Here is a 20,505-nt window from a genome sequence, read left to right as displayed (position 1 = left end):
CTTAATGTTTTAATCAGTTTTGAATGTTTTAATCATTGTTTTTAAATGTCCTTTTCATTTGCCTTGTGTTTTTATGCTTTTAATGGTTTTATGTGACACACTTTGAATTGCCTTGTTGAAATGTGCTCCACAAATAAACTTGCCTTGCTCACTGGACCACAAGTCACAGCTAACGGTGTCAGTGCTTACAAAGCCTTACGTCACTGCTCTTTGTTGAAATGACGCCTGAAGCAAGGTACACTTGCGCAGCCTCATATCAAAGCATCTACTCTGCTAAAGGCTGCATATTTTAAGACGTGAAAACAGCAGCAGGTGAAAGTCTCAGACCTCCACTGTGCACTGGAACCTAAGCCTTGCAAACATGCATCAAATAATAATCATAGTCCAGGTAAGATTCAAACTGCTCTGACAGATATAATCATTTAATTAACTGATATTGTGTGCACATTATAATCATGCAAGTATATCAAAGTTGTCTTCTTTTTTTTTTTTTTAGCTCCTGTAGCAGGTTTAACAATGTTCATCACTAACATCAGCATTAGTGCACAAGCAGCAAACAAAATGCAGACTTTCAATTATGGCATTTATAATTCCACAATAATCAGTCAAGATGAATAAAGTCACTGCTGCACAATGATATAACACTTTAAAAGTTAAGATAAACAAAGGGTGAAAATACTTCCCGTGTGAAATGAGTGCAATATATTTGGACATATTTGAAAAGATTTCAGTATAAAATCAAATCACAAGTGAGAAAACAAATAATCATGTTGAATTGTAAATTTCTTCCAACATGACCACAGGATGGAAAATATAATATGACATCAAACAGCACGAACCTCTTCCTGAGAATCAAACCAGTGAATTCATCTGACTCTGGGTTGTATTTCTGTGGTCTTTACAAAGATGAAGACCTGGTGATTGTCAGTGCAACATATTTAAACGTTCGAGGTAAGTAGTTTCTGTCTTTTGATTGTTAAGAAGTTACTATTAAAAGCACTTATTGGAGGTAGAATACTAACCATTAAGTTTCATTTAGACATCTCTCCTGTAGACATGTTTGATGGATTAACAGACCTTACCAGCGTGATCCTGGGAGGTTTAACTGTTTTCCTCTTCATGGTCATCATTAGTCTGCTTGTCAAAATCAGGACATTTCACAAAGGTATTTATATTTGTTTTTATTTAAGCTGCTAATGCAGAACTTTACAAATACAAACTCCTTATTTAAAAAGCAATATTTTGGAACGAGTAACTATCAGGTGAACTTTTTTCTGTCATTCAGCTCAAGAAGACGTACAGAATCCACAACACAGTGAGGTAATCGAAGTTTAACTTTAGACTGAAATGTATTGCTTGATTGATATATTCTCTGGTTTAAATCATCTAATAGGTAATTTTGTGAGATGAGTGACTGTAAATCTTTTCATTTCCAGAACGTTGGCTCGAATGACTTGACCTATGCAGCACCGAGTTTCCGTCCCAAAGCGAAATGCCACAGGAGGCCGACACCAGAGAGAGAACTGGAGCCTAATGTGGTGTACGCTGCTACAAGATAAGACTTCTGGAACAACCAGAACAGCAGAGTGGATCTCATGTTTTATCATATTAATCTGCTTGTGGGGGTTTGTATGGTTGGTGAATGGGAGGAGTTACAGTGGTGTGAAAAAGTGTTTGCCCCCTTCCTGATTTCTTATTTTTTTGCATGTTTGTCACACTTAAATGTTTCAGATCATCAAACAAATTTAAATATTAGTCAAAGATAACAAGTAAACACAAAATGCAGTTTTTAAATGAAGGTTTTTATTATTAAGGGAGAAAAACAATCCAAACCCACATGGCCCTGTGTGAAAAAGTGTTTGCCCCCTAAACCTAATAACTGGTTGGGCCACCCTTAGCAGCAACAACTGCAATCAAGCGTTTGCGATAACTTGCAATGAGTCTTTTGCAGCTGTGGAGGAATTTTGGCCGACTCATCTTTGCAGAGTTGTTGTAATTCATCCACATTGGAGGGTTTTCCAGCACCAACCGCCTTTTTAAGGTCACGCCACAGCATCTCAACAGGATTCAGGTCAGGATTTTGACTAGGCCACTCCAAAATCTTTAATTTGTTTTTCTTCAGATCATTCAGAGGTGGACTTGCTGGTGTGTTTTGGATCACTGTCCTGCTGCAGAACCCAAGTTGGCTTCAGCTTGAGGTCACGAACAGGTGGCCAGACATTGTCCTTCAGGATCTTTTGGTAGACAGTAGAATTCATAGTTCCATTTATCACAGCAAGTCTTCCAGGTCCTGAAGCAGCAAAACAGCCCCAGACCATCACACTACCACCACCATATTTTACTGTTGGTATGATGTTCTTTTTCTGAAATGCGGTGTTACTTTTACGCCAGATGTAATGGGACACACACCTTCCAAAAAAATTCAACTTTTGTCTCGTCAGTCCACAGAGTATTTTCCCAAAAGTCTTGGGGATCATCAAGATGTCTTCTGTCAAAAATGAGACGAGCCTTAAATGTTCTTTTTGCTCAGGGGTGGTTTTCGTCTTGGAACTCTGCCATGCAAGTCATTTTTGCCCAGTCTCTTTCTTATGGTGGAGTCATAAACACTGACCTTAACTGAGGCAAGTGAGGCCTGCAGTTCTTTGGATGTTGTCGTGGGGTCTTTTGTGACCTCTCGGATGAGTCGTCGCTGTGCTCTTGGGGTAATTTTGGTCGGCCGGCCACTCCTGGGAAGGTTCACCACTGTTCCATGTTTTCTCCATTTGTGGATAATGGCTCTCACTGTGGTTCGCTGGAGTCCCAAAGCTTTAGAAATGGCTTTAGAACCTTTTCCAGACTAACAGATCTCAATTACTTTCTTTCTCATTTGTTCCTGAATTTCTTTGGATCTCGGCATGATGTCTATCTTTTGGTCTACTTCACTTTGTCAGGCAGGTCCTATTTATTTTTTTATTTTATTGTATTCTATTAATCCCCGAGGGAAAATTCTTTCATTACAGCAGCATCCCGAGGGAGAGCTGCTGCAACAGGCTGCCACGACCGCGGCGCCAACTAACCTGAGGTGCATGTTTTTTTGGGTGTTGGGAGGAAGCCGGAGAACCCGGAGAGAACCCACGCAAGCACAGGGAGAACAGGCAAACTCCGCACAGAAAGGCCCAGGACCGGATTCGAACCCAGAACCTTTTTGCTGTGAGGCGACAATGCTAACCACTGCACCACCTTCCCACCCCAATTTAAGTGATTTCTTCATTGAGAACAGATGTGGCAGTAATCAGGCCTGGGTGTGGCTAGAGAAATTGAACTCAGGTGTGATAAACCACAGTTAAGTTATGTTTTAACAGGAGGGGGCAAAAACTTTTTCACACAGGGCCATGTGGGTATGGATTTTTTTTTCTCCCTTCATAATAAAAACCTTCATTTAAAAACTGCATTTTGATTTTACCTGTGTTATCTTTGATGAATATTTAAATTTGTTTGATGATCTGAAACATTTAAATTTGACAAACATGCAAAAAAATTAAAAAAAAATCAGGAAGGGGGCAAACACTTTTTCACACCACTGTATTTTCATCGCTTATTCAGAGGACGTCAGCCGAGTAGGACGTCTTCCAATGTGGCCCAGGACGGATTGAGGATGCATCGCATAACCTCTAAGAAAATGTGGCCGCATGCGTCCCAGACCGACTCCGAATGCAGCCTGAGCAGATCGGATCTCAATGCGTCCTGGGTGCGTTTCCACCTGTACTTTTGCTGGCCACTTGTGATCCGATATCAGCAGGACGCAGACTGATGCAAAGTGGAAACAGTATAACGGAGAGGAGAGAGAACAACTATGCAACTGCCAGTTAAACTCTGACACTAAGCTTTAAAAAAAAAAAAAAAAAAAAAAAAATTAAATAAACTTTCAGCCATGCTTGTTGCTGGATAAGCTGTGAACGCATGTCCTATGGTCACGCTGCATAACGGTACGGACGTCGTTTTAAAACGGGTCGGAATATGTCCATTTTCACGATTTGAATTTGTTTTTTTAAATCAAACAAATGTCACCTGTATTGTAGTAAACAAAACTTTTACCTGTGTAGTCAGGCAGCATAACATGTCATTTTAAATTGTATTTTTGCTTGAAATGCCCATCCCTAAAACTAATGCAACTAAAAAACAACTTATACCACTTCTGGTTTAGTCACAACTCTTCATTACATAAATTGTCAGCATCACGCTGATATCAGTTACTAAATCTGCAGAGAACCTCAACTGCTATCACTGTTTATCAGGACAATTTGTCAAGTAGCTCAACATGACACAGACAGAAGAGTAAACGTGCAACGATGTGTGACAACTTGTTCATGGATACAGAAACTCTTATTCAAACTTGTTGGACATCTATTGTAGCAGCTGGAGGCAAAGAACAAAGATGACACTTCCTCATACTCTACAGACTTTAACAGACTGATGCATCGATTCTTCTAAAGTTTTCCTAAAACATAACAGAGATACTTTAAAGTGTCATCAAACCAAATAATAACGCTGTCCTGTTCTCTTTGCTCCCATTACTTTGTAATCATTTCACTGACAGCATTTACAGCGTCAGTCTGAGCCAACATAAGAATAAAGGAACACCCCACCTCTTTACATTGAGATCACTCTCACTGAGCACAGTTCACTTGCACACATTGCAGTGGAGGAGTCCTACTGTACGAACAATGGTGAACTTCCACTTCATACCAGCTTTACTCTGCACCTTCAGTAAGTACATCTAACAATGATTTATCAATAACAAGCCTTTATCCTGTAACCAGAGCTGAAACTGACAGACAACTGTTTGATATCAGAATTTCAAGGTATAGTTTGAATGTTGAATTTGAAGTTAATGAATACTTATTTGTTTCAGGTTGGATCTCTGTCTCACTTTCAGAGTTTTACACTGTGGAGGTCCAGTCTGGTGAAGAAGTCACGCTGATGTGCAACAACTTCAGCAGTTTTACTTCTCGCATATCGTGGTTCAGACTGGCTGATGGACCGAACGCCAGCTGGATCTCATCTATGTTCTCATCTGATAGCAACTCTTCGCTTCACGATGGATTTAAAAATGGAAAATATAATATGACATCAAACAGCACGAACCTCTTCCTGAGAATCAAACCAGTGAATTCATCTGACTCTGGGTTGTATTTCTGTGGTCGTTACAAAGATGATTACCCGGTGATTGTCAGTGCAACATATTTAAACGTTCAAGGTAAGTAGTTTCTGTCTTTTGATTGTTCAGAAGTTGCGATTAAAAGAAGCACTTATTGGAGGTAGAATACTAACCATTAAGTTTCATTTAGACATCTCTCCTGTAGACATGCTTGATGGATTAACAGACCTTACCAGCGTGATCCTGGGAGGTTTAACTGTTTTCCTCTTCATGGTCATCATTAGTCTGCTTGTCAAAATCAGGACATTTCACAAAGGTATTCATATTTGTTTTTATTTAAGCTGCTAATGCAGAACTTTACAAATACAAACTCCGTATTTAAAAAGCAATATTTTGGAACGAGTAACTATCAGGTGAACTTTTTTCTGTCATTCAGCTCAAGAAGACGTACAGAATCCACAACACAGTGAGGTAATCGAAGTTTAACTTTAGACTGAAATGTATTGCTTGATTGATATATTCTCTGATTTAAATCATCTAATAGGTAATTTTGTGAGATGAGTGACTGTAAATCTTTTCATTTCCAGAACGTTGGCTCGAATGACTTGACCTATGCAGCACCGAGTTTCCGTCCCAAAGTGAAAAGCCGCAGGAGGCCGACACCAGAGAGAGAACTGGAGCCTAATGTGGTGTACGCTGCTACAAGATAAGACTTCTGAAACAACCAGAACAGCAGAGTGGATCTCATGCTTTATCATATTAATCTGCTTGTGGGGGGTTGTATGGTTGGTGAATGGTAGGAGTTATGATGACAAGAAAAATCTAAATTTGAAATAAATTATTCTTTGTTCATGCAATGTGTGAAATCTCAGTAGTTTTGATTCTTCTTCTCTCTTTCCCTTGTTTGTCTTCTGTATCTGATATGATTGATATTTGATGGAAGAGGAGCCAGTAAAGACACTGATGACAGTCACATCATCTTATAGTGAGAGTGATTGGAGGTCTGCTGCAGTGGAGTCATGAGAGAGATACACATCACCTGTTTAACAGGAAGAGACAGCTCAGTGTGGTCTGAGCACATGGTCTCTGCAGTCTGTCGAGCTTCAAAGCAAACTAACAAGCAGCAAAAACTAACCAACTTGCTTTTTGACTCAACGATATCAGCCTTTGAATCTGTGCAGATTTGTTATAACGCAGCACCCTGTGAGGACAAACATTGTCTGCATGAGATGAAAATAAACTCTCCGTTGCAGGAAGACTGCAGCCCCGACCACAAACATCAAATGACTTACCAAGAGTAACGCTACTTTATGAACATGTCGTTGCTGTGGATGTTATACAAGCACTACCAAACCAACTAGTCTCCTGATACACAAACATGTGGGAGCAACTGGATTATATAGCATCATGAGAGTTAGGCTACTACAAAAGTCACAGATCCCACATTAGGTTACTATTTATTTCACCACTTTCACTCTAAGACACATACAGCCTTCTTTTTCTATTTGTGAATAGGTGCAGGCAGCAGCAAGTGCATACATTATTGTTTAACGAAGCATGAGAGATCAATAGGAACTGGTTAAAGTAGTTTAGTTTTGATTCTCCGTTATCTTTCTCTCCTGCTCTCAGTCCGTCTTTAATTTGTTGGTCTTGTCATCTAAAAGAGGAGAAAAACACGTTTGTCCTTTGGTAGCTCTTCCTCCAGCAAACCTCACTGATAACTGTCAAAGTTGTTGACAGGAACAGGACAGTGTGGTTTAATCTACTTTTCTATTGGAGTTTAAGATCAAACATATATTCATGTTTCAAATAGACTATTTTTATCTATTTGATTGCATTTTGTGACCTATTTTTATTTTTATCGTGTCTTATGGTATCCTGACACAATGACTGTGTATATAAAAAAATTCAAAGTAGCGTATGCATGCACATGCGGGAAAGCAGCAAGACATGTGTCCTCTCCCCCTGTTATTTTCCAATGTGATGACAGCACTATATTTATCAGTCAAAACGGAAGCCACAAACTAGCCTTCAGCTCTCTGCAATAAAAAAAATCACGTACAACAAACGCTGTATTACTCTCACACCAAAGCTTCCCTCCCATCTTTTAAAAATACAAGTGTTAATTAGTTAGAATCTCATCAGCGATAAAACCACCTCACCTCAAACCATCACATTATGTGAAAAATCTGGACTGGATTTTCCATCCAAAAAACAAGAAAGAGGAGGCTCCAATCGTAATCATGCTGCAAATGAAGCAACTTAAAATGCTGTCCAGATCAAGACCGTCACACCACATGTGTTATCAAATTCCAATCAAGCATGTCACAAAGTCCAGACTAAGTTTTTAGCAGGCAAAATGCAATGACCACAAGTAGTTTCTGTCTGAATGCGATGTTAACAAGAAAAGCATTTGAATCACTATTACTGAAATATAGCTTCAGGCCACAAAAGGCAGCATTAAGCACGGCGCTGCTGAGTAGCAGGTAACAGGTGGTGTATTTTATAGATGGCAAAAACCTTTTTTCTTCAGTTTGCATGATACTGTGTTATGTTCCCCTACATAATGATGTTTTTCCTGCCAGTCCTGGATCAAATGTGTTTTCAGGTGTTTTGTCAAGATGTTCTTGTCACCAGAAGAATCTGGGTCTTGTAATAATGTACTAGTACGCAAGTTAATGTTATTTTTTCTTCACTTACTGTTTGGACACTGATCCAAAACTGTCTAAACTGACAGTGAAGTTCTGAGAGAGGTACACATCCCTTGACAGGAAGAGATGTCAGTGTGTCAGAAATGAGTACATCTAAACAGAAGTAAACACCAGCCTTATTTTGGTCATACATTTTCTTTTTAAAGAAAATTAAATACAACTTGTGGATATATTTGTGTAGATGTTTTAGGAAAAACAAGTAGTGAAACTAACCAGAAACAGAAGCAGGCAGCAAATAGCAACAGTAAAGTCTCAACCACAGGAAGACTGGTTTCCAACCGTAACCACACACAACAAGTTTTCAAGTTCAAGGAACGATGCTACAAAAAAACAAAAACAAAAACAGGATACATTAACCCTCCGACATACAGCAAATTAACGACTCTTCCTACCACCTCACCTCTCGCAGTCTTACTGTAGAAAATTGGAATTATTTTTTTTTATTATTATTTTTTTTTTTTAAATCTACCTCTATTTGATGATCAACTTCCCGGGCCTGCTTCCAAACAAGCTTGTTTGCACATCTCAAAGATGTCCAGTCGCACATCTTTTTCATATCTTAAGAACATCATTCATGGTTGTTATTATAACTTTGTTCTCAACACAAAACTATTTTTCTACCTTTACACCAGCGACGGCCGTAGCTGGTTGTATCATGTTTCTGGTTTGTCCGTCCATCCCATTCTCTGAACGCACTCTGAAGAATTTCTTCAAACTTGGCACAATCTTTCATTTTGACTTAATGATGAACTGAATAGATGTTGGTGATCAAAGGTCAGAGGTCAAGGTCACTGTGACTTCATCTTATTATTGTGAACGCAATATCTCTAGAACACCTCGAGGGAATTTCTTCTAATTCAGCACAAACATTCACTTGGACTCAAGGATGAACAGATTAGAATTCTAAAATTAGATTAGATAAAAAAAAAAAAGCTTTGTAGGTATAACTCTTGAATTCATTCACGAATTATTATTATTATGACGATTTCAATTCCTGTAAAAAGGCAAGATTTGTCTTGCAGAAGAGTCTGGCGGAACAACAAAATGGACGAGTGTGACCTTGGGAGTTCTGACCGTTTTACTTGTAATGGTCATCATTGGTCTTATTGTCCAAAACAGGAAACTTCAGACAGGTACTTTAAAGGAGCCACAGTGGGAGTGTTTTTGTTTTAAGCATTCTCTTGAAGTTGTGTCAATATTCTTAATACAAATTTTAAAAAAGCAAAACTGTTTCACCGAAGACGACAATCAACTGAGCGGATGTATTGTTTCTGTCCCTCAGCTCTTAGAGGAGAACACAATGCAGAGCAAAACAAGGTGAATCCAACTTCAACATTTATTCATTATGTGTATGTTTATAAATATATTTGTATGGTGTATATGTGGAACAATTAGTAAAAGGAAAGATGCAGTTTGTCTATTAGTGAGAGTAAAAACATTTTAAGAGTAAAAAAAACCTAATAATTTTATAGGGATTTGTAATAAGCCCTTGTTAATAGCATGTATTATTTACCATATTAAGACTGTAAATGTTATTTTCACAGAACCGTGGCTCTGATGACCTGAACTACGCTGCTGTCCAATTTCAACCAAGAGCTAAGAGAAGGCAGCCGGATGCAAATGTTATTTACGCTGCTACCAGATAGAGTCTGGAGACAACTGGAGCTGATGCTGCATCATGTGGATATACTCCGAGGCGCTGTATGGCTTTTTTGGTGACAAGAAAAAAACCTTTGCAATAAAGACCACTTATTAATTCTCTGTCAAGTTGGGTTTTTGCACAGCATTTCCTTTCCCTCTGTCATGTTATAACGTAGCAACACAAACACAGATTATTGTTTCATGGAGGGGGAGCTGGTAAGAACACTGATGAATGTCCAGATCGTTTATAGCGTTACACCGTTTTAACAGGAAGAGACAGCAGGTGTTCTGAACCCAAACAAGATGAAAACCATGAGACCCGTTAACTCAAATCTTTCCAGTAGTGGAATCTCAAAGGAAGCAGTGAACACCAGCTGACTTTCCTCTGCAACAGGAAAAATAAAAGCCACTACATCTGTAAAGAAGTTTAGTCCTTCAGGGTGGAAACTGGATATAACTGTGATGTGATGTATATACGTGTAATCACATGGATTAAAAGCACAATATACTTTAAAACTGATTATTAAAGTGTCTGTTACTAGATATAGATGCACATACATGTGAACTCTGCTGTTTGTCTTTTGTTTTGGGACGAGCGAATAAGGCCACCGATGACTGACTGGAGTGTCTTGCGATGATGGAGGTCTGCAGCAGTGGAGGAGAGGGTGAGGTGCACATCCCTTGTTTGATAGGAATTGACAACACAGTGTGGTCTGAACAACCGATGGGCATTTCAAGCTAAAATACTGTTCGATATTCACTGGGAACAATTCAATTATTGTTCGACTATTCAACCTCTCCATCCAGTTTCTCCTTCATTTCAGATTTAGTTCATCCTGACAACCACAACTGCAGTTTAATGTTGAGGTTCAGACAATAATTCTGTGCTGGTAGCTCCACCTCCACAGGGTCATATACTGCAGGTAGAAAATATTACAGACAGACAGGTTTTCAGTTCATATAAACAAGCTGAGAATGTGTGTTGAACCCTCTGCATGCCACTTACACGTAGATGTACTGTATAGAAGCTCAGGTCTCCCATTTATTTAGTCTCACCATATGCATGTTGCAGCCATCATCTCAACATTTCTAACTTGCATCCTGTTTTTGAGTCTAAAAATATCTTACCAACAATCTCTGATCATCTTGTGATGGAGGTCAAAACTGTGATTTATTAATAATAAGATACATTTTGACAATCTTAAAACCGGTTTTGACATTTCAATTGTACGTAACATTGACTTCTGTTGTAAACGTGTTGTCAAATAACACGGTCTAAAGAATATGTTCGGCCTAACAACAAGCATCTGCACTTTTTGTTCCTAAAAGCATTTATGTGGTCAGTGTTAGCAACATGATGAGCGCCTCTAACCCCCGCCTCTTACATTAAAAGCACCCTTACTGGAGCACAGTTCATTGGCGGACATTGCTTTGCTGCAGTCATACACACCATGAAGAACTTCCCCTTGGTAACAGCTCTACTCTGCAGCTTTAGTAAGTACTGGCACCCAATTATTTTAAACTTTGAGAATATAAACTTTTAAAAGTTATTCAAATGATTTTTTTCTTGTTTCTTTTGTGTGATTGAAAGTAAATCGCTTGTTTACTTGTTTGTTTCAGGCTGGATCTCTGTATCAGGGTCTGAACTTCAGTATGTGGAGGTTCAGCTGGGAGCAAACATCACTCTGCTGAGCCCCAAAATTTCAACACATCCATCTGTAATGTTCTGGTTCAGACTGGTGAACAAGACCAAGGCCAGCTGCGTCTCTGTTATGTACACGGACAACACTGTTGGATACTGCGGGAAATTTAAAGATAGATCATTTGAAATGAGCTCCAACATCTCTACTGTCTTTCTCAACATCACAATGGTGGATTTATCTGACGCTGGACTGTATATCTGTGGATTTTACGTAAACGGTGACCTGGATTTTCATGCAATACATTTAAATGTCAAAGGTAAGAATTAAAAAAATACCACAAAATATGATAATGATACAAATCTGTCAAAATAAGATCAAGATAACACTTTTCTCCCTTTAATTTCTTTGAAAGACGTCAACGAATTTAAACATAAAATAGACAGCAAGCCTGAAGGTAAGATCTCATTTATTGTCTTGGTATATAAAGCCAGAGCTCACGTCACCAAAGAAAACATTTAGTCTAATTCTATGATTTTTGTTGCAGAAAAGTCTGACGGAAAAACATATCTGATAATTAGGATTCTGGGCGGCCTGCTCGTTCTTCTCATCATGGTCATCATCTGTCTGGTTGTTGAAATCAAGAAACTTCAGAAAGGTACTTTGTGAGAGTTACTGAATTTATCTTATTTGAGTATAGTTTTACATCCACTTTCTAATAAAGAGCCCTTTGCAAAAGGATTGTAATCCATAAACCAGAAATAAGTAATCAATGTAACCAACTTTTGAGATGCCAAGCTGTGCAAAAATCTCTGAGGTTGTTTTTTATCTTCCTGGAACAAGGCACTTGATTTGTCTTTGAAGCAAGAATCAGCGAGGAGCTGGAATATAATTCATGGACATTTCAACATTTACACCAGCATAGCCGATTGATTTTTCTAAAAACCACATTTATCATTTTCACTGACTTAATAGCTTTTGCAGATGACTAAATAGATGTATCCTGACTTTTATTAGCTAGTATGGATCAAGATCAAAACATGCTGGTCCGAAAAATTTCATCAAGTACTCTGTAACTTCTTTCATTTTGGCACAAGAGGTGAAGTGTAATCACCCTTTATTCATGAAATTGAACTGCAGATGTGGAGAAACCTCTAACGGCACCGCTAACAAACAGAACTGAAACTTGCTGCTCTGTGTCGCAACATGTTAACAATGATAGTGTGATGTTACCTTGCTGGATACTTGACCTTTAACCTTGAATTAAAACCTATAAAATCGTATACAGACCACCTGCCACCAAAAGATTTTACAATGATTGTCAATCATCTGACCAGATGTATTCTGTATCTTTGTCACTCAGCTGATGGTGTAGAAAAAGATCCACAGCAGAATGAGGTGAATCCAATTTCAGTATAAACAATTTACTATGATGATATATGAGATGACTGACTATAAATACTCTGTTGGTGTTTACAGATAATGGGCTCTGGTGACTTGAACTATGCCACAGTGAGTTTTTGTCAAAAAGCAAGAAGAAGAGAGATGGAGTCAAATGTTGTGTACGCTGCCACCAGATAGACGGAGGAAGCAACCGAACTCAAGAGTGGAACTGATGCCTTGTTCATTTGTCGTTTGGATGAGACTTGTGGGATTGATACTATTAAGGAGGAAATAAGGACATTGTCATGTGTCCAGAGTGAGCAGTGAACAAAATGCAAGATAAACAAAGCGTGTAAATATTTCCCATGTGAGATGAGTACAATTTATTTTGACATATTTGAAAAGATGTCAGTATAAAATCAAATCACGAGTGAGAAAACAAATAATTATGTCGAATTGTTAATTTCTTACAAAATGAACACAGCTAATACTAATTAGACTAAAGAACACCACTTCTGGTTTAGTCCCAAATCTTTCTTACATATATTGTCAGCATCATGCTGATATCAGACAGACAGAAGAGTAAACGGGCAACGGTGTGGGACAACTTGTTCATAGATACAGAAACTCTTATTCAAACTTGTTGAACATCTATTGTTGCAGCTGCAGGCAAAGAACAAAGATGACACTTCCTCATACTCTACAGACTTTAACAGACTGATGCATCGATTCTTCTAAAGTTTTCCTAAAACATAACAGAGATACTTTAAAGTGTCATCAAACCAGATAATAACGCTGTCCTGTTCTGTTTGCTCCCTTTACTTTGTAATCATTTCACTGACAGCATTTACAGCGTCAGTCTGAGCCAACGTAAGAATAAAGGAACACCCCACCTCTTTACATTGAGATCACGCTTACTGAGCACAGTTCACTTGCACACATTGCAGTGGAGGAGTCCTACTGTACGAACAATGGTGAACTTCCACTTCATACCAGCTTTACTCTGCACCTTCAGTAAGTACATCTAACAATGATTTATCAATAACAAGCCTTTATCCTGTAACCAGAGCTGAAACTGACAGACAACTGTTTAATATCAGAATTTCAAGGTATAGTTTGAATGTTGAATTTGAAGTTTATGAATACTTATTTATTTCAGGTTGGATCTCTGTCTCACTTTCAGAGTTTTACACTGTGGAGGTCCAGTCTGGTGAAGAAGTCACGCTGATGTGCAACAACTTCAGCACATCTACTTTTCACATATTCTGGTTCAGACTGGCTGATGGAACGAACGTCAGCTGGATCTCATCTATGTTCTCATCTGATAGCGACGCTTCGCTTCACGATGGATTTCAAAATGGAAAATATAATATGACATCAAACAGCACGAAACTCTTCCTGAGAATCAAGCCAGTGAATTCATCTGACTCTGGGTTGTATTTCTGTGGTTGTTACAAAGATGAATACCCGGTGATTGCCAGTGCAACATATTTAAACATTCGAGGTAAGTAGTTTCTGTCTTTTGATTGTTAAGAAGTTACAATTAAAAGCAGCACTTATTGGAGGTAGAATACGAACCATTAAGTTGCATTTAAACATCTCTCCTGTCGACATGCTTGATGGATTAACAGACCTTACCAGCGTGATCCTGGGAGGTTTAACTGTTTTCCTCTTCATGGTCATCATTAGTCTGCTTGTCAAAATCAGGAAATTTCACAAAGGTATTTATATTTGTTTTTATTTAAGCTGCTAATGCAGAACTTTACAAATACAAACTCCTCATTTAAAAAGCAATATTTTGGAACGAGTAACTATCAGGTGAACTTTTTTCTGTCATTCAGCTCAAGAAGACGTACAGAATCCACAACACAGTGAGGTAATCGAAGTTTAACTTTAGACTGAAATGTATTGCTTGATTGATATATTCTCTGATTTAAATAATCTAATAGGTAATTTTGTGAGATGAGTGACTGTAGATTTTTTCATTTGCAGAAGATGGGAACTGATGCAGCACCGAGTTTCCGTCCAAAACTGACAAGCCGCAGGAGGCCGACACCAGAGAGAGAACTGGAGACAAATGTGGTGTACGCTGCTACAAGATAAGACTTCTGAAACAACCAGAACAGCAGAGTGGATCTCATGCTTTATCATATTAATCTGCTTGTGGGGGGGTTGTATGGTTGGTGAATGGGAGGAGTTATGAAGACAAGACAAATCTAAATTTGAAATAAAGATTCTTTGTTCATACAATGTGTGAAATCTCTGTAGTTTTGATTCTTCTACTCTCTTTCCCTTGTTTGTCTTCTGTATTTGATATGATTGATGTTTGATGGAAGAGGAGCCAGTAAAGAGACTGATGACAGTCACATCATTTTATAGTGAGAGTGAGTGGGGATCTGCTGCAGTGGAGTCATGAGAGAGATACACATCACCTGTTTAACAGGAAGAGACAGCACAGTGTGGTTGGACTACTGCTGAAAAACATGAGGCATGTGAGTGCGAGTCTCTCCTGTTTTCTGTACAGTTAAACTACGCTTGGCAAAACCACAGGAGATTTTTTTCTGGTCACAAAAAAATGAAAGAAGAGCAGGTAGAGAATTTCTGGCGAACGATTAAAATGGAGAGAAAAAAGAGCAAAAACTAACGAACCTGTTGTAACGTGATGATAACACATCAGAGCACCGGGTCAGACACAAACAGGAGCTGCATTTATTTTCATCGCTTATTCAGAGGACGTCAGCTGAGTAGGACGTCTTCCAATGAGGCCCAGGACGGATTGAGTATGCATCGCATACCCTCTAAGAAAATGTGGCCGCATGCGTCCCAGACCAACTCCGAATGCAGCCTGAGCAGATCGGATCTCAATGCATCCTGGGTGCGTTTGCACCTGTACTTTTGCTGGCCACTTGTGATCCGATATCAGCAGGACGCAGACTGATGCAAAGTGGAAACAGTATAACGGAGAGGAGAGAGGAGAACTATGCAACTGTCAGTTAAACTCTGACACTAAGCTTTAAAAAAAATAAAAAATAAAAAATAAAAAATTTTCAGCCATGCTTGTTGCTGGATAAGCTGCGAACGCATGTCCTACGGTCACGCTGCATAACGGCACGGACGTTGTTTTAAAACAGGTCGGAATATGTCCATTTTCACCATTTTAATTTGTTTTTTAAAATCACAAACAAATGTCACCTGTATTGTAGTAAACAAAATGTTTACCTGTGTAGTCAGGCAGCGTAACATGTCATTTTTAATAGTATTTTTGCTTGAAATGCCCATCCCTAAAACTGATGACACTAAAAAAGCAACTTATACCACTTCTGGTTTAGTGACAACTATTTATCACATAAATTGTCAGCATCACACTGATATCAGTTACTAAATCTGCAGAGAACCTCAACTGCTATCATTGTCTATCAGTACAATTTGTCATGTAGCTCAACATGACATAGACAGAAGAGTAAACGGGCAACGATGTGTGACAACTTGTTCATAGATACAGAAACTCTTCTTCAAACTTGTTGGACATCTATTGTAGCAGCTGGAGGAAAAGAACAAAGATGACACTTCCTCATACTCTACAGACTTTAACAGACTGATGCATCGATTCTTCTAAAGTTTTCCTAAAACATAACAGAGATACTTTAAAGTGTCTTCAAACCAGATAATAACGCTGTCCTGTTCTCTTTGCTCCCATTACTTTGTAATCATTTCACTGACGGCATTTACAGCGTCAGTCTGAGCCAACATAAGAATAAAGGAACACCCCACCTCTTTACATTGAGATCACTCTCACTGAGCACAGTTCACTTGCACACATTGCAGTGGAGGAGTCCTACTGTACGAACAATGGTGAACTTCAACTTCATACCAGCTTTACTCTGCACCTTCAGTAAGTACATCTAACAATGATTTATCAATAACAAGCCTTTATCCTGTAACCAGAGCTGAAACTGACAGACAACTGTTTGACATGAGAATTTCAAGGTATAGTTTGAATGTTGAATTTGAAGTTTATGAATACTTATTTGTTTCAGGTTGGATCTCTGTCTCACTTTCAGAGTTTTACACTGTGGAGGTCCAGTCTGGTGAAGAAGTCACGCTGATGTGCAACAACTTCAGCACATCTACTTTTCACATATTGTGGTTCAGACTGGCTGATGGAACGAACGCCAGCCGGATCTCATCTATGTTCTCATCTGATAGCAACGCTTCGCTTCACGATGGATTTCAAAATGGAAAATATAATATGACATCAAACAGCAAGAACCTCTTCCTGAGAATCAAACCAGTGAATTCATCTGACTCTGGGTTGTATTTCTGTGGCCGTTACAAAGATGAAGACCCGGTGATTGCCAGTGCAACATATTTAAACGTTCGAGGTAAGTAATTTCTGTCTTTTGATTGTTAAGAAGTTACTATTAAAAGCAGCACTTATTGGAGGTAGAATACTAACCATTAAGTTTCATTTAGACATCTCTCCTGCAGACATGCTTAATGGATTAACAGACCTTACCAGCGTGATCCTGGGAGGTTTAACTGTTTTCCTCTTCATGGTCATCATTAGTCTGCTGGTCAAAATCAGGAAATTTCACAAAGGTATTTATATTTGTTTTTATTTAAGTTGTTAATGCAGAACTTTACAAATACAAACTCCTTTTTTAAAAAGCAATATTTTAGAACGAGTAACTATCAGGTGAACTTTTTTCTGTCATTCAGCTCAAGAAGACGTACAGAATCCACAACACAGTGAGGTAATCGAAGTTTAACTTTAGACTGAAATGTATTGCTTGATTGATATATTCTCTGGTTTAAATCATCTAATAAGTAATTTTGTGTGAGATTAGTGACTAGATTTTTTCATTTGCAGAAGATGGGAACTGATGCAGCACCGAGTTTCCGTCCAAAACCGACAAGAAGCAGGAGGCCGACACCAGAGAGAGAACTGGAGACAAATGTGGTGTACGCTGCTACAAGATAAGACTTCTGAAACAACCAGAACAGCAGTGAATATCATGCTTTATCATATTAATCTACTTGTGGGGGGTTGTATGGTTGGTGAATGGGAGGAGTTATGATGACAAGAAAAATCTAAATTTGTAATAAAGATTCTTTGTTCATGCAATGTGTGAAATCTCTGTAGTTTTGATTCTTCTTCTCTCTTTCCCTTGTTTGTCTTCTGTATCTGATATGATTGATATTTGATGGAAGAGGAGCCAGTAAAGACACTGATGACAGTCACATTATCTTATAGTGAGAGTGAGTGGGGGTCTGCTGCAGTGGAGTCATGAGAGAGATACACATCACCTGTTTAACAGGAAGAGACAGCTCAGTGTGGTCTGACTACTGCTGAAAAACATGAGGCATGTGAGGTCGAGTCTCTCCTGTTTTCTGTACAGTTAAACTACGCTTGGCAAAACCACAGGAGATTTTTTTCAGGTCACAAAAAAATGAAAGATGAGCAGGCAGAGAATTTCTGGCAAACGATTAAAATGGAGAGAAAAAAGAGCAAAAACTAACGAACCGGCTGTAACGTGACGATAACACATCAGAGCACCGGGTCAGAAACAAACAGGAGCTGCATTTATTTTCATCGCTTATTCAAAGGACGTCAGCTGAGTAGGACGTCTTCCAATGTGGCCCAGGACGGATCGAGAATGCATCGCATAACCTCTAAGAAAATGTGGCCGCAGGCGTCCCAGACCGACTCCGAATGCAGCCTGAACAGATCAGATCTCAATGCGTCCTGGGTGCGTTTCCACCTGTACTTTTGCTGGCCACTTGTGACCCGATATCAGCAGGATGCAGACTGATGCAAAGTGGAAACAGTATAACGGAGAGGAGAGAGGACAACTATGCAACTGTCAGTTAAATTCTGACACTAAGCTTTAAAAAAAAATTTAAAAAAATAAAATTTCAGCCATGCTTGTTGCTGGATAAGCTGTGAACACATGTCCTACGGTCACGCTGCATAACGGTACGGATGTCGTTTTAAAACAGGTCGGAATATGTCCATTTTCACGATTTGAATTTGTTTTGTTTTTTATTTAAATCACAAACAAATGTCACCTGTATTGTAGTAAACAAAACTTTTGCCCGTGTAGTCAGGCAGCGTAACATGTCATTTTTAATAGTATCTTTACTTGAAATGCCCATCTCTGAAACTGATGCAATTAAAACACAACTTATACCACTTCTGGTTTAGTCACAACTCTTTATTTCATAAATTGTCAGCATCACGCTGATATCAGTTACTAAATCTGCAGAGAACCTCAACTGCTATCACTGTTTATCAGGACAATTTGTCATGTAGCTCAACATGACACAGACAGAAGAGTAAACGTGCAACGATGTGACAACTTGTTCATGGATACAGAAACTCTTATTAAAACTTGTTGGACATCTATTGTAGCAGCTGGAGGAAAAGAACAATGATGACACTTCCTCATACTCTACAGACTTTAACAGACTGATGCATCGATTCTTCTAAAGTTTTCCTAAAACATAACAGAGATACTTTCAAGTGTCATCAAACCAAATAATAATGCTGTCCTGTTCTCTTTGTTCCCATTACTTTGTAATCATTTCACTGACAGCATTTACAGCGTCAGTCTGAGCCAACATAAGAATAAAGGAACACCCCACCTCTTTACATTAAGATCACGCTCACTGAGCACAGTTCACTTGCACACATTGCAGTGGAGGAGTCCTACTGTACGAACAATGGTGAACTTCAACTTCATACCAGCTTTACTCTGCACCTTCAGTAAGTACATCTAACAATGATTTATCAATAACAAGCTTTTATCCTGTAACCAGAGCTGAAACTGACAGACAACTGTTTGATATCAGAATTTCAAGGTATAGTTTGACTGTTGAATTTGAAGTTTATGAATACTTATTTGATCTCACTTTCAGAGTTATACGCTGTGGAGGTCCAATCTGGTGAAGAAGTCACGCTGATGTGCAACAACTTCAGCACATTTGCTTCTCACATATTCTGGTTCAGACTGGCTGATGGACCGAACGTCAGCTGGATCTCATCTATGTTGTCATCTGATAGCAACGCTTCGCTTCACGATGGATTTCAAAATGGAAAACATAATATGACATCAAACAGCACGAACCTCTTCCTGAGAATCAAACCAGTGAATTCATCTGACTCTGGGTTGTATTTCTGTGGCCGTTACAAAGATGAAGACCCGGTGATTGCCAGTGCAACATATTTAAACGTTCGAGGTAAGTAATTTCTGTCTTTTGATTGTTAAGAAGTTACTATTAAAAGCAGCACTTATTGGAGGTAGAATACTAACCATTAAATTTCATTTAGACATCTCTCCTGTAGACATGCTTAATGGATTAACAGACCTTACCAGCGTGATCCTGGGAGGTTTAACTGTTTTCCTCTTCATGGTCATCATTAGTCTGCTTGTCAAAATCAGGACATTTCACAAAGGTATTTATATTTGTTTTTATTTAAGCTGCTAATGCAGAACTTTACAAATACAAACTCCTTATTTAAAAAGCAACATTTTGGAACGAGTAACTATCAGGTGAACTTTTTTCTGTCATTCAGCTCAAGAAGACGTACAGAATCCACAACACAGTGAGGTAATCGAAGTTTAACTTTAGACTGAAATGAATTGCTTGATTGATATATTCTCTGGTTTAAATCATCTAATAGGTAATTTTGTGAGATGAGTGACTGAAAATCTTTTCATTTCCAGAACGTTGGCTCAAATGACTTGACCTATGCAGCACCGAGTTTCCGTCCCAAAGCGAAAAGCCGCAGGAGGCCGACACCAGAGAGAGAACTGGAGCCTAATGTGGTGTACGCTGCTACAAGATAAGACTTCTGAAACAACCAGAACAGCAGAGTGGATCTCATGCTTTATCATATTAATCTGCTTGTGGAGGGTTGTATGGTTGGTGAATGGGAGGAGTTATGATGACAAGAAAAATCTAAATTTGTAATAAAGATTCTTTGTTCATG

General features: G+C 38.7%; 3 protein-coding genes, 1 long non-coding RNA gene and 1 pseudogene across 4 annotated transcripts; all 5 read left to right on the top strand.

Moving 5' to 3' along the window:
- Positions 1–1,078: 1,078 nt before the first annotated feature.
- LOC138204058 (uncharacterized) lies at positions 1,079–1,484 on the top strand. The gene is made up of 3 exons (XR_011178769.1): positions 1,079–1,165; positions 1,286–1,320; positions 1,437–1,484. It is a non-coding gene; the product is annotated as an uncharacterized lncRNA (long non-coding RNA).
- Positions 1,485–4,675: 3,191 nt separating this feature from the next.
- LOC138204161 (uncharacterized) lies at positions 4,676–5,928 on the top strand (annotated as a pseudogene).
- Positions 5,929–13,483: 7,555 nt separating this feature from the next.
- On the top strand, positions 13,484–14,700 carry LOC138204160 (uncharacterized). The gene is made up of 5 exons (XM_069159309.1): positions 13,484–13,526; positions 13,672–14,014; positions 14,121–14,233; positions 14,354–14,388; positions 14,505–14,700. The coding sequence occupies exons 1-5, from the start codon at positions 13,484–13,486 to the stop codon at positions 14,613–14,615; spliced, it is 645 nt and encodes a 214-aa protein (XP_069015410.1). The 3' UTR covers positions 14,616–14,700.
- A 1,661-nt stretch (positions 14,701–16,361) lies between these two features.
- LOC138203814 (uncharacterized) lies at positions 16,362–17,493 on the top strand. The gene is made up of 5 exons (XM_069158806.1): positions 16,362–16,404; positions 16,550–16,894; positions 17,001–17,111; positions 17,232–17,266; positions 17,383–17,493. Exons 1-5 carry the CDS (start codon positions 16,362–16,364, stop codon positions 17,491–17,493), a joined length of 645 nt encoding a protein of 214 aa, XP_069014907.1.
- Positions 17,494–19,235: 1,742 nt separating this feature from the next.
- LOC138204194 (uncharacterized) lies at positions 19,236–20,456 on the top strand. Its single transcript, XM_069159338.1, has 5 exons — positions 19,236–19,279; positions 19,408–19,751; positions 19,858–19,968; positions 20,089–20,123; positions 20,240–20,456. The coding sequence occupies exons 1-5, from the start codon at positions 19,236–19,238 to the stop codon at positions 20,360–20,362; spliced, it is 657 nt and encodes a 218-aa protein (XP_069015439.1). The 3' UTR covers positions 20,363–20,456.
- The last annotated feature ends 49 nt before the right edge of the window (positions 20,457–20,505 follow it).

This window comes from Embiotoca jacksoni, unplaced genomic scaffold (assembly GCF_022577435.1).
Source record: "Embiotoca jacksoni isolate LCO1_2020_lvr unplaced genomic scaffold, fEmbJac1.0.p SCAF_24, whole genome shotgun sequence".
Classification (NCBI taxonomy): Eukaryota; Metazoa; Chordata; class Actinopteri; family Embiotocidae; genus Embiotoca; species Embiotoca jacksoni.
Note: the sequence above shows the minus strand (reverse complement) of the source record. Positions and strands in the feature narration are given on the sequence as shown.

Bases quoted from the DNA above. Each gene is read 5' to 3' on its own strand.
- LOC138204160 (XM_069159309.1), top strand. From the start codon at position 13,484: ATGGTGAACTTCCACTTCATACCAGCTTTACTCTGCACCTTCA. The intron at 14,015-14,120 runs AGGTAAGTAGTT...CATCTCTCCTGT, and splicing joins GCAACATATTTAAACATTCG to CGACATGCTTGATGGATTAA. The intron at 14,234-14,353 runs GTATTTATATTT...TCTGTCATTCAG, and splicing joins AATCAGGAAATTTCACAAAG to CTCAAGAAGACGTACAGAAT.
- LOC138203814 (XM_069158806.1), top strand. From the start codon at position 16,362: ATGGTGAACTTCAACTTCATACCAGCTTTACTCTGCACCTTCA. The intron at 16,405-16,549 runs GTAAGTACATCT...TATTTGTTTCAG, and splicing joins AGCTTTACTCTGCACCTTCA to GTTGGATCTCTGTCTCACTT. The intron at 17,112-17,231 runs GTATTTATATTT...TCTGTCATTCAG, and splicing joins AATCAGGAAATTTCACAAAG to CTCAAGAAGACGTACAGAAT.
- LOC138204194 (XM_069159338.1), top strand. From the start codon at position 19,236: ATGGTGAACTTCAACTTCATACCAGCTTTACTCTGCACCTTCAG. The intron at 19,752-19,857 runs GTAAGTAATTTC...TCTCTCCTGTAG, and splicing joins AACATATTTAAACGTTCGAG to ACATGCTTAATGGATTAACA. The intron at 20,124-20,239 runs GTAATCGAAGTT...TTTCATTTCCAG, and splicing joins AGAATCCACAACACAGTGAG to AACGTTGGCTCAAATGACTT.